This window comes from Kogia breviceps, chromosome 16 (assembly GCF_026419965.1).
Source record: "Kogia breviceps isolate mKogBre1 chromosome 16, mKogBre1 haplotype 1, whole genome shotgun sequence".
NCBI classification, from domain to species: domain Eukaryota; kingdom Metazoa; phylum Chordata; class Mammalia; order Artiodactyla; family Physeteridae; genus Kogia; species Kogia breviceps.
Window position 1 is genome coordinate 67,527,111 of NC_081325.1, and position 12,395 is coordinate 67,539,505.

The window sequence follows — 12,395 nt, forward strand, 5'->3', positions numbered from 1 at the left end:
ATATTCTTCTGATGTCTACTTTGATACTAATTTAACTATTTCCGTTTTTTAAAACATTATTAATGTTAGCATGATATGCCTTTTTCCATCCCTTTCCTTTTAACCAATTTATGTCTTTATATTTGCAGTCTGATTCTTGTAGTCAGCATAGAGTTGGGTCTTGCCTTTTTATCAAATCTGACAATCCTTTTTAATTGGGAATGTTTAGATCATTTACATTTAATATGATTATTGATATCATTAAAACTGGTCATCTTGCTACTCTATATAAAATAGATAACTAATAAGAACCTATTGTATAGCACAGGGAACTCGAGTCAATACTCCGTAATGACCTATATGGGAAAATAATCTGAAAAAAGAGTATATATATGTACATGTATTACCGATTCACTTTGCTGTACAGCAGAAACTAACACAACATTGTTAACCAACTCTACTCCAATAAAAATTAATTTAAAAATTAAAAAGTAAAATAAAAAATCTTTTTATAGGAAACCAAACAAAAAAGTTAAATTGGTCTTCTTGCTGTTTGTTTTCTATTTGTCTTATCCGTCTTTGTTCCTTTTTCCTGTCTGCCTTTTGATTAATTGAATATTTTGATGATTTCATGTTACTTTCCTTGTTGGTTTATTAGCTATAGCTCTTTGATTTGTAACTTAAGTGGTTGCTTCAGGGTTTATAATGTCCATCTTCAACTTATCACAGCCTGCCTTCAAGTGATATTATTCCTCTTCACATACAGTATAAAGCCTTACTTCCATTTTCCACTTTTTGACCTTTTTGCTATTGTTGTTATTGTTTTTTTTAACATAAGTTATGAACCGCACATTACATTGTTGTTATTTTTGTTTGCCAGTCAGTTATTTTTTTTTCATTGAAGTACATTTGATCACCAGTCAGTTATCTTCTACAGAGATTTAAATAATAAAAAATTCTTAAAACATACATTAACCATACAGTTGCCATTTTGGTGTTCCTCATTCCTTTGTGTAGACACAGATTTCCATCTGAAATCACTTTCTTCCTGATCAGAGAGGCCTTCCTTTAACGTAGCTTATTATGTGGCTCTGCTGGTGATGAATTCTCTGAGCTTTCGTGTTTGGAAATGTTTTTATTTTGCCTTCCTTTTTGAAAGATGTTTTTTGCCTGGTGTAAAATTCTAAGATGTTTTGAGTATGTTAAAAATCTTGCACCATTGCATTCTCACATTGTTTCTGGCAAGAAATCTACTGTCATCTTTATCTTTGTTACTTTATATATATAATGTCTCTTTTTACTCTGGCTGAGTTTTAAGATTTTTTTCTATATCATTGTTTTTGATAATTTGATTGTGATGCACTTCCATGCAGTTTTCTTCATGTTTCTTATGCTTGGAGTTTGCTGAGATTCTTGGATCTGTGGGTTTATAGTTTTTGTTAAATTTTGAAAAATTACAGCCATTATTTCTTCTAATATTTTTCCATTCCTTTCCCCCTCCCCTGCCACCTCCTCTCCTTCAGGACTCCAATTACATGCATATTAGACTGCCTGAATTTACTCTATAGTTCTCTAATGCTCTGTTAATTTTTTGGTATTTTTCTTTCTGTGTTTGATTTTGGGTGGTTTCTATTGCTAGTTCTTCAAGTTCAGTAGTGTTTCTTGTGCAGTGTTTCATTTGCTGTTAACCTCATCCAGTGTGTGTGTGTGTGTGTGTGTGTGTGTGTGTGTGTGTATGTTTGTATCACACTCTGTAGTTTTCATCTCTAGAAATTGAGTTTGGGTCTCCTTAAAATCTTCCATATCTCAACCTTTTGAACATAGAGAATACAGTTATAACAACTGTCTTCATATCTTTTTTACTAATTCTAACATCTGTGTCAATTCTAGGTCCCATTTGATTGTTTTTTCCTGGGAGGTGTTGCTTTTTTTGTTTTGTTTTGGTTTGGGGGTTTTTTTGGTCTAATTATGGGTCATATTTTCCTGCTTTGTATGCCTGGTGATTTTTTTTTTTAATTGGATGTCAGATATTATGAATTTTACCTTGTTGAGTGCTGGGTAGTTTTGTATTCCTATAAATATTATTGAGTTTTGGGGGGGATGGATGTAAGTTATTTGGAAACAATTTAGTCCTTTCAGATCTGGCTTTTAAGACTTGTTAGGTAGGGCTGGTGTAGTGTGCGGTCTGGGGTGAATCATTCCCTACTCCTAAGGGATGTGACCCTTCAGTACTCTACCCAGTGTCCATGAGTCATGAGGTCTTCCCATCTGGCTGGTGAGAATAGGTAGTATTCCTGGCCCTGTGTGAGCACCAGGCCTGTAACCTCTAATCCTTCTGTGTTTTTTTGTTTGTTTGTTTGCCTTTTGTTTAATTTTTTTGCCCCATCTTGGCTACTTTCCTCACAAGCACACGTTGATCAGTACTCTGTTGCCTACTCAAGGGTAACCCTCTGTACTCTCCTAAATGCTTTCTACTTTCCTGTGAACTCTCTCTACCTTGATCCCCTGCGCTCTCAGCCCCATCTCTTCAGCTCAAGGATTTTGCCAGGTTCTGCCTATGTTCCTTCCCTCTGCACCATAGCCTGAAAACTTGCTCAAGGCGCAGAGGCCGGTGTAGTCATAGAGGTCATGATTTTTAGTTTCCTGTCTCTCAGGGATCACTGTTTCTCATTGGTGTCCCAAATCTTTAGATCTGTCATGTTTCTTTCTTTCCTTTTTTTTTCTCTCTTTCTTCCTTTCTTCCTTCTTTTGTTGTTTCATGTAGGGAGATAAATCTAGTTCCTGTTACTCTATTTTGAACAGAACCAGAAATCTCTAAAAATTAATAGGTTTTTAAAAAGAAAGCCACACTTAACATATCTTACAAATATACCCATATGTAAAATTAATAAAATAATTAAGATCAGTATGAAAAATTACATTCAAACAAACTATTACAAACAAAAATTCAAAGTAAAGTCATTTCTTGTAGGAGCCAGCCGGCAGAAAAATTCGTTTGTTGCAATGAGTTCTAGACACTGGATAATTTTTTTGTATCGTATTTTACCTGGTTCCTATATATCTTATACTTGATGATGAAATAGTTCTGCTGTGTGCACTTTTGACTTCTAAATAAGAAGAAGAAAGATGAACTTTTGTTGAGTCTTTTTAGAGGAGCAGCATATTATGTTGCAGAAAAAGCACAGGTGTGGAGTCAGATGGGCTTGAAGTGGAATCCCAGCCGGTTGACCTTGGGCAACTTAAATAAGCTCTCTGAGCTTGGCTTCCTTCATGTGTAAAACGACCACATTGTTGTGAATATTAAATGAGAGTGTATAAAGCACCTATCCAATGTCTGGCTCACAGTAGGTGCTCAGGAAATCGACTCTTCGCTGTCCCCCTGCCCGATGTCATGTAAGTGACTCTCTTTTAATAAGACCCTTTCCAAAATACCTCAGATATTTTAGTTGCCTGCAAAATCCAACTGAAATGTCACTCGCCAAATAATAGGGGAAAAAGATGTTTAGGAAAAGAACGTAAAGGCTTCGGGGACAGCGATTCATCTTGCTTTGCCTTTGATGCCTAGGCATTAAAGCCTCTCTTCTCTAAGAGTATTTCAGTGCAGAAAACACATTCCAAAAGGGGAAAGTAACATTTAACAGGGTATCAAAGGAAAATAGGGAGGCTGACCGAAATGTAGGCAAGCAGGGCAAGATGGGGCTGAGAAGCTGTGTTGAAACTAAATTGTGGAAGATAGGTGGTATGAGCTGAATTGTGTCCCCCGAAAATGTGTATGTGGAAGCTGTGACGCCCAGCGCCTCAGAATGTGACAGTCCTTGAAGACAGGGCCTGGAGAGAGGTGATTAAGTTAAAGTGGGGCTGTGGGAGTGGACCCTAGTCCAGTCTGAACAGTATCATTTTAAGAAGAGGAAACTGGGAGATACCCAGGGGACATGAGAGCCTGTGTGCACATAGGGGAGACCTTGTGAGGACACAGCCAGAAGGCGGTTGTCTCCAAGTCAGTGAGAGAGGCCTCAGGAGAAACCAAACCTGGGACACCTTCAGCCTCCAGAACTGGGAGGAAATCGAGTTCTGTTGTTTAAGCCACCAAGTCTGTGGTACTGTGTTATGACAGCTTGAGCAAACTCTGACTTATAGGCCTTCAAATCCCAGCAGGGGACGTTCCTTGATTCCGTGAGTCCTCCCGAGTAGGTATGGCATTTCTAGAAGCCCATTTGTTTTAACCAAATCCCTCTACAGTCAGGTAATGTGGATCTGTAGCTGTGCTCTGGAGACCAGCAGCATGATTTTAGTGAGAACAGGGATGTGTGGCTTGGTTGAAGGAGTTGCGGGCATGAGGTTAGAGACGGATGATTACAGTTGTGACCCTCCAGAGATCCGTTGGCAGGAAAAGAAAGTTTATAGTGCTTTTGTTGCCTTCTTAATTCATCTGGAACTTGTTTCTCTTCTGCTTAGGTTGAATGAAGAAGTGATTGGTCTAGGATGACCTAGACAAACTTTAGTACTTTAGTCGAGCAGCAGCCCTATTTTTCTTCCTGCTCCCTCCAGCTCATCCTTCTAGAGTGATTTAAGTCCTTAGCGTGCAAGGCCTTTTCTCTCAGCTCTGCAAATATCAATCTGACTGGTAAATGGAGAGGGTCTTGTGGGCCCCGCTTTCTCACCCAGGCCAGTTTAGCTGTGACGTAACCTATGCCTCGGAGCGTTGTTGCCATAGAACTCTACTAGACAGGCTAATTGAGGCCAGTGTGATGTTCCCAGGCCTTCATGGTTTAAAACCACACGCTCGGTTGGCTCAAATTGGTGCTTGTATTCGATGAATTCCACAGAAATGCCAAAAACAGAAGAGAGATGTTGTAAAACAATTCATAAAATTGGCTGCTACGTTGCCAGAGCATATCTGTTTGGTCCCGAGTGGTTTGCAGAAGTTAAGGCAGATTCTGTGGCAGAATTGGCAAGGGTGAAAGCCCTCAGAGGTGGTTCCCCTGAGGCAGGCTTGGAGGCCGGGTGAGCACAGGCTGGCAGGCTCCCGAGTGGGCGCTCAGCAGCTACAGGAAATCCCTCTAGGGATCTTCAGTTAATTCTCTCACACGCAAACACAGCTGTGTCGAACCTTCTCCACTCGCCCACATCCTCCAACCCTCAGGTTTTACAGGGGTAAACATATGGTGTCAAAGAGGCACTTTCTCATCTTCCCCACGCAGAAGTGTAAACTGACGTACATCTACCATTAGCCTTTCTGCTCCCTGCCTGCCTGCCGCTGGAAAAGCTCTTCTTTCTATCTCCAGTGCCCTACGTTTTAGAGCTATCTTTCCGCACCATTCCAGGCGTCTTAGGATGTTGTCGTACTGTGAAACCCTCCCTCCGCCTTTTTTTTTTGGCCACAGCACGTGGCACGCGGGATCCTAGTTCCCTGACCAGGGATTGAACCCCTGCTCCCCGCAGTGGAAGTACAAATTCTTAACCACTGGGCCTCCAGGGAAGTCCCAGCCCCTCCCCTTTTTAAGCACCCCCCCCCCCCCAGGTGCCTCCTGTGGAAGACGAGCAAATAAACAGCGCCTTTATCTGACTCCCCCCCCCCCCCCCCCCCCCCCCCCCGGTTCTCTGGTCTCTTCCTTCCCAGCCAAGCTCCTTGGACAAGCTGTTCGTCCTTCCTGTCTCCCCACCGTCCACCAGACTTTCAGCTCCCTCTCCAAGTCCACTGACCAGCAGATACTCTAGCTCTCATCTTGTTCGGTCTTTCAACAACTCTTGGTGTTCTTCCTTCTGGAAACGCTGCCTTCCTGTGGCTTCCGTGACGTGACTCTCTCCTTGCGTTCCTTCTGTCCTCGTCTGCTCCCGTCGGCCGTTCTAAGGTAGACGCGTCATCAGTGCTGATGCATTTCATCCTCTGGGCCTCCGCGAGGCCGTCCTGTCCTCATGGAGTCACAGTGCTGGCAGCCTCCCAACGTGAGATCTCCCGCCCAGGCTTCTCTGAGCCTTGGATGCGTGTGTCCCGCCATGTTCATACGTTCCTTCCTCATGAAATCCAAGGGCACCTCCTAAAATGAAAGTGTCTAGAACCTCTCCGTCCTGGCCCTCTTCCAGTGCTCTGAATGCCAGCAGCATCCACCCAGATGCCTATGGCAGAGATCTCGGTGTCATTCTGGTTAATGTCTCCTTCTCGGCCAACCACATCTAGCCCATCGGTAAGTCCCACTGGATTTTAGCTGTTACATGTTTCTTTCCTTTCTTGCTTTTTTTTAAAAAAAATTATTTATTTATTTTTGGCTGCGTTTGGTCTTCGTTGTTGCACGCGGGCTCTCTCTAGTCGTGTCCAGCGGGGGGCTACTCTCCTTTGCGGTGCGCGGGCTTCTCACCGCGGTGGCTTCTCTTGTTGCAGAGCACGGCCTCTAGGCGCGCGGGCTCAGTAGTTGTGGCGCACGGGCTTAGTTGCTCCGCGGCACGTGGGATCTTCCCGGACCGGGGCTCGAACCCGCGTCCCCTGCGTCGGCGGACAGGTGCTTAACCACTGCGCCACCAGGGACGCGTCCATGTTACATTTTTCTTGATTCCACCTAATTTTCCCCAACTCTACTTCTGCCCTCCTGGTCCAAAACACCATCCTCTTTTGCCTGGACGACTGCAGCAGATAACCTGCGTCTATTCTGACCCCTTCTTTCTGTTCTCACACCGCCAGAGTAATCCTTTCAAAGTGCAAATCTGATCGTATCAGCCCCATATTTAAAATTCTTCCCAGTGTTCTCAGGATAACGATGAAGTGTCTTAACGTGGCCTCTGTGGGGTCTGGCCCCTTCCTGACCCACCAACCTCGTTCTGCTGTCATGTTGGTCTCCCCTAATGTTAAGTCACCTGGACAGGTGTTCTTACTGCGTGTCTTCATGGCTTCGTCTCACCTCTCTTCAGATTTCAGCACAATGTCACCTTCAGGGAAGGCCTCCTCCTGCCTCTAGCCCACCTGTTAACTGGGTCAAACCTCTCTATCCTGACCCTCAGAGTCTTCTGGGACTCCCCCTTGTTTCCTTTGTCTCAGGTACTTCTTTACTTTTCTTGGGAAGGTTTTGTTTCCTGGCTTTCTCACTAGACCATGTGCTCCATGAAGCAGGCACCACGATTGGTCTCCCGTCATTGTATTCCCAGAACCCAGCAGAGCGACACAGTGATGTGTTGAATGGATAAATGGGTTTGAAGAACAGGGTTCGAGTCCCAGCCCTGGGCAGCTATGGTTTGAATCCCACTTTTCCCATCTGTCAGATGGAGATATTTTTGCCATCTTTTAGGATTCTTGGGAGAAAAATAATCCATCGCACAAACGACGATTGTTGTTTTGAATGATTATTCTCTCTCATTTTAAGGTTGAGTCTTATGAATGTGACAGTGGAGATGATCCTAAGTCAACCAATGCCTTTATTGTTTTTCTCATATAACAGAGTGGTAGGGGACGGGGAAAATAGAAATGAGAATTTCATTAGAAAATCATATTTACTTGAAAAGGTGGGGGGGAAGATTAACCTGAATAAATAGACACTTAAATTTTTTTACTTTCACTTTTTTCATTATGAGAATTCTGAGTGATCATTGAAGGTAATTTGGATGATACAGAAAGGCAGAAGAAGAGAAGAAATCACCCATCTTCCCACCCCCCCCAAACACATTTTCCCACCCTCTCAGATAATTCATCAGAAGTCAAGTTACGGGATGAAAGAGTATGTCTATGAATACTTTTTAGGCTTTAGAAAATTATTGCCTGATTCGTCTCCAGAAACATTGTGCCAGTTCACACATCCACCAGTAGAGTAAGGCAGTGTCCATTTCCTGGCACCCTTGCCAACTCTGGGTTTATGAAATACAGACGTGCACTGCATACAGGCATATCTAGATGCGTATTGAATGGGTGGAAATGGTATTTGATTAAATTTGCATTTGTAGTGCAAGTTACTCCTAAACTTGGACATTCTCTTGTTTAGCCATTGGCATTTTTTCTTCACCAATTACCTGTTCTTCTTTGCCTAATTTTCTTTAGGAGTGTTTCTCTTTTTCATATTTACTTATAAAACCCTCTTTACATTAAGCCCATTAACTTTTAAAAAATCATATATGCAAATAAGAGCTTCAGTAGAACCCTTTCACATGATTACAAGTTCAAGGGTTAACTTTTACTTTATTAATGACAACTGGTTTCTCTCTTCTTTTAAAATTTTGCCGCTTGAATTGCATGCTAAGGAGAATGTGTGTGAAAAGAGTCTGGACTCTGAAGTTGGACAAACCTGATTTCAGTCCTAGCTCTGCCACATTCTAGCTGAGGGCCTGGGACAAATTATTGAGCCTCTGCAAGTCTCAGATTTCTCTCCCGACCAACAGAAATCCTCTGGCCTTGCTTTGAGAGGTAAATAGCTTATGGATGGTGCCTTGTGCAGAAGTATGTTCTATAAATATTCACTCCCTTTCCGTACCCCTCAAAGATGTGCTGTTGTGTACGTACATCTATAGACGTGTATTTTGTTTCACTAAGGAGCACGCATATTTTGCTCTGTTTATAGCTAGATGTGCAATTACGCGTTACTATTTACTGAATAGTTAACTGTGATCAAAGTACCAGTGAGGATAGAAAAGTTCTTAGTGAACCGTGCACTATTTGCATCTAGGAGAGATTTTTAATTTTCAAGCTCAGGGATAATATTAGCAAGCTCGGATCCGTTCTATAAACATGGGAGACAATGTAAGTTATGGCATTCTGGAGGGAAAAAAAGGCACAGACTGCTTCAAATCCTCAAAAATATTTTGATTTTAAATAGCTCCTAGTGGAGTCTCAAAACACTTGCACTCTCATTGAGAATTGATGTCTCAGTCTGTTCTCTTTTCCTTTGTAGGTGTGGCTGGATCTCTTAAAACCTATTGTCAAGCAGATTAGAAGTAAGTATACCGCCCCCACCCCCACCCCCGCCTGTTTAACATGACGTCCAATATAAAGCCAGACGTCTTCCTTGTCTAGGCGTAGTCTGCCCTGTGGTGTCAAGCACTGGGGCCATACTTTCTTTTTTTACCCTGTGATTGCATTTCAGCAGCCACTAATCCACGTACTATTAAATGTATCTTTTGCAATTTTAATATATAACAATTTGGTAATCAAAACTTGGAAAACAAATGTCATTTTAATTAACGACTAAAGCAGGCTCTTAAAACCCAGGGCAGTTGAGCTTGTCTGGTCTGTGCTCATGTTTCTTATGTCACTTTTGAAGGGGGGAGGTGGAACCATTTATTCATAAAATTGCCATTAGGTTTCCTGTGCTGCCTTTTCAAAGCCTGTGAGATCAGAATGCAAGTGGTGTTTGGGAAAATCAGGTGCCCAAAACTGTGTGAGCGTGAGAGTGTGTGTGTGTGTGTGTGAGATTGGCAAGCAGGACAGAAGGGAGTCTGCCTTGCATTTAGACCGTGTTGTTGAAGGAAAGATTAAGGAGGGTCTAGGAGAGAAGTAAGGAAAGGGAACACTTGCTTTTTCCCTCCCTTCTCACTGTGCGTCAGCGCCAGACCATCCTCCCCTCTCTCCGCTGTGAGGTCAAGTTCAGAGACAAGCTCTCTTCTCCAGTTCATCCGAAATTGTCCCTCACTGCAGCCAGAGACCAGGCAAGAGACTGAGGATGGTAACAAAACTGCATTCCTTTAGTTGAACATGAATCACACAATACGTCTTGGGGTCGGTTTTATGTCTGATTAAGAAAGCCCACCAGTGCAGTGGTTAAGAATCCGCCTGCCAATGTAAGGAACACGGGTTTGAGCCCTGGTCCGGGAAGATCCCACATGCCGCGGAGCAGCTAGCGCCGCAACTACTGAGCCTGCGCTCTAGAGCCCACGAGCCACAGCTACTGAGCCTGAGCGCCACAGCTAACTGAAGCCCGCGCAACTAGAGCCCGTGCTCCGCAACACAAGAAGCCACCACGGTGAGAAGCCCGTGCACCACCACGAAGACCCAACACAGCCAAAAATAAATAAACAAACTAAGTTTATTTTTTTTTAAAAAAGAAATCCCACCAGGCTACTTACAGCAACTTATGTGGCTGTAATAAACAGGCACACTGTGTTGACTGGCCCTTATGCAATTGAAATTGATATTGATCTTCTGTCATTTAAATTAAGCAATCGTTATTGCAGAAAACGAAACAGCTGTTGTTCAGCGTTTATTGGGTGGCTGGCCTAGGACTAAGTGTGGGGGACACATTGCTGTGAGAAGCCGCCAGGCCTGAAGGCTGGAGGAAGCACAGCATCTAAAATGATGACATTTGTTCCCGCAGTAACCCGCGATGGGAACTGCTGATGGTGGAAAAGTGTCAGACCCAGGACAGCGGCTGTGGTTTGGTTTAGCACCGGAGCAGAGGCTCTCCTTTTCATCTCAGTGGGCTGTGACTCGCCCCGTGTGACAAAGCTGTCATTTTGCATTTAGTGCTAGCATCTTCCTAGCTTCCGGTTTCCTAAGGATCCAAGTAGCTTCATTTAATTCCCCATCTGTGAAAATTGCTGGGGAGAGTGAGCTGGACCTTCCCATCTTCCCCATTTTGTTCTTGGTGTTTTGGGATCCAGAATTGACACGCGAGGATTTCTGTTAATTTTTAGAATGGTTAGTGGAAAGAATCCCGGCTTCTCTTGGTTTCAGTTTTCCTGTGCCTTGTTTTTTTTCCTCCTAGTTTTGTACGTATTGCCAACACCTTCATCTTATGATACGTCGTTTGGGGTTTTTTTCCCCTAAATTTGAGTGTGTTATAAAAATTAAAGTACAACATCTATCTTTTGTGATGGTGAAAGGTAGAGCAAAAAAAGACATTTTTTACTTGTATACAACTGCTGTTAAAATTTGGATTTCATCATAATACCTTGTATTTCATAGAACACAAACTTTTGCTGTTATTCCAAATGGCAGAAAACCTATAAGATTGCTTTTGTATTGTGGCTTATACAGCAAAATAAACTCTGACTCGGGTTACAAATTATTATTTTATAATCTAGTTGATGTTCTGTTTGAATTCTGGAAAGTTCCCTGTCTCATTCCCAGTCTACCCTGCCCACCCCCTCCCAGATCTGCTTCCTAATTTTGTTGGAACTTATCGGTAAGATGGTGTATGAGACACTTAGTAAAGGCTTTTGACCAACTGTGATGAACACAGTAGCCGCTGTACCTTGATGAGAGTTAGAAATAATAAATAACGTAACTGGCTTACTTTTTCGTTATCTCTTCCTTAAGCTGTTTAAAGCCTATATTTGGACTAAAGCAGACAGATAAATTTTTTTTTAAACTTTAATCATTCTTTGGCAAAGACTAATCCTTTGTTTTATTAATTAATTTATTTATATTTTCTGTGTTGGGTCTTCGTTTCCATGCGAGGGCTTTCTCTTGTTGTGGCAAGCAGGGGCCACTCTTCATCGCGGTGCGCGGGCCTCTCTAGTTGCGGAGCACAGGCTCCAGACACGCAGGCTCAGTAGCTGTGGCTCACGGGCCCAGCCGCTCCGCGGCATGTGGGATCTTCCCAGACCAGGGCTCGAACCCGTGTCCCCTGCATCGGCAGGCGGACTCTCAACCACTGTGCTACCAGGGAAGCCCAGACAGATAAATTTTTGAAGACAAATGCCTGCTTTTAAAATCCGGGTACAATTTACGTCTCCAGGGGAAAAGTTTGATGCCTCAATGTAATACGCCTGTCACAGTATTTTTTAAAACCGGGTATCTGGAACTTCCCTGGGGGTCCAGTAGTTGAGACTCCGTGCTTTCAATGCAGGGATGGGCGTGGGTTCCATCCCTGGTCGGGGAACTAAGATCCTACATGCCATGCGGTGTGGCCAAAAAGTATAATTTAAAAAACCCCAAACAGGTGTCTGTCTCCCCACAATATGAAAATGCGAATTAGTAACCAACTTAAGCAGCTATTAAGTGCCTTGGATATTGGCAGAGTGCTCTGGGCAGCTTAGAATAAGACCTATTATTTGGAATCTAATATACCCTCTTACATCTTTTCCTCTGAGGCATTTGAAAGACAAATCAATAAATGCTCTACTGCTTTTTCCCCCCTTTCTAGGGCCAAAGCATGTCGTTGTCAAGTTTGTGGTGAAATTCTTTCCACCTGACCACACACAACTCCAAGAAGAACTCACAAGGTTAGTGGTTTGGAAACTGGGTATTTATTGCTGTGGGTGCTGAGGGGCAGGGAGTGAATGTTCTAAGTCAACCGATGAAACATTTTCACAGTGTTTCCTTGACCGGCATCTGCTCTGAGCTCGACAGGTTAACCTTCCTCTCTCCCAGCTGTGTTTACACCCATGGGAAGAAAGAAAGTACCACGGTTTCCCTGAAAGCTGGTCTCTCGAAGGCTGTGCTATGAAGTGTCTGGGCTTACAATCTGTTAACTGTCGTTATTTCCCCCTCTGAAACCTGT

The 12,395-nt window shown here is 43.1% G+C and overlaps 1 protein-coding gene across 7 annotated transcripts in view; it reads left to right on the forward strand.

The window, feature by feature from the left end:
• The window catches only part of FARP1 (FERM, ARH/RhoGEF and pleckstrin domain protein 1), a 289,826-nt gene that overhangs the window by 195,849 nt on the left and 81,582 nt on the right, over nt 1-12,395 (forward strand). For all 7 annotated transcript variants that reach the window (XM_059042018.2, XM_067016604.1, XM_059042013.2 and 4 more), the window contains exons 4-5: nt 8,847-8,889; nt 12,039-12,117. In XM_059042018.2, coding sequence (XP_058898001.1) covers nt 8,847-8,889; nt 12,039-12,117 — 122 coding nt within the window. The remainder of the gene's footprint in view (nt 1-8,846; nt 8,890-12,038; nt 12,118-12,395) is intronic.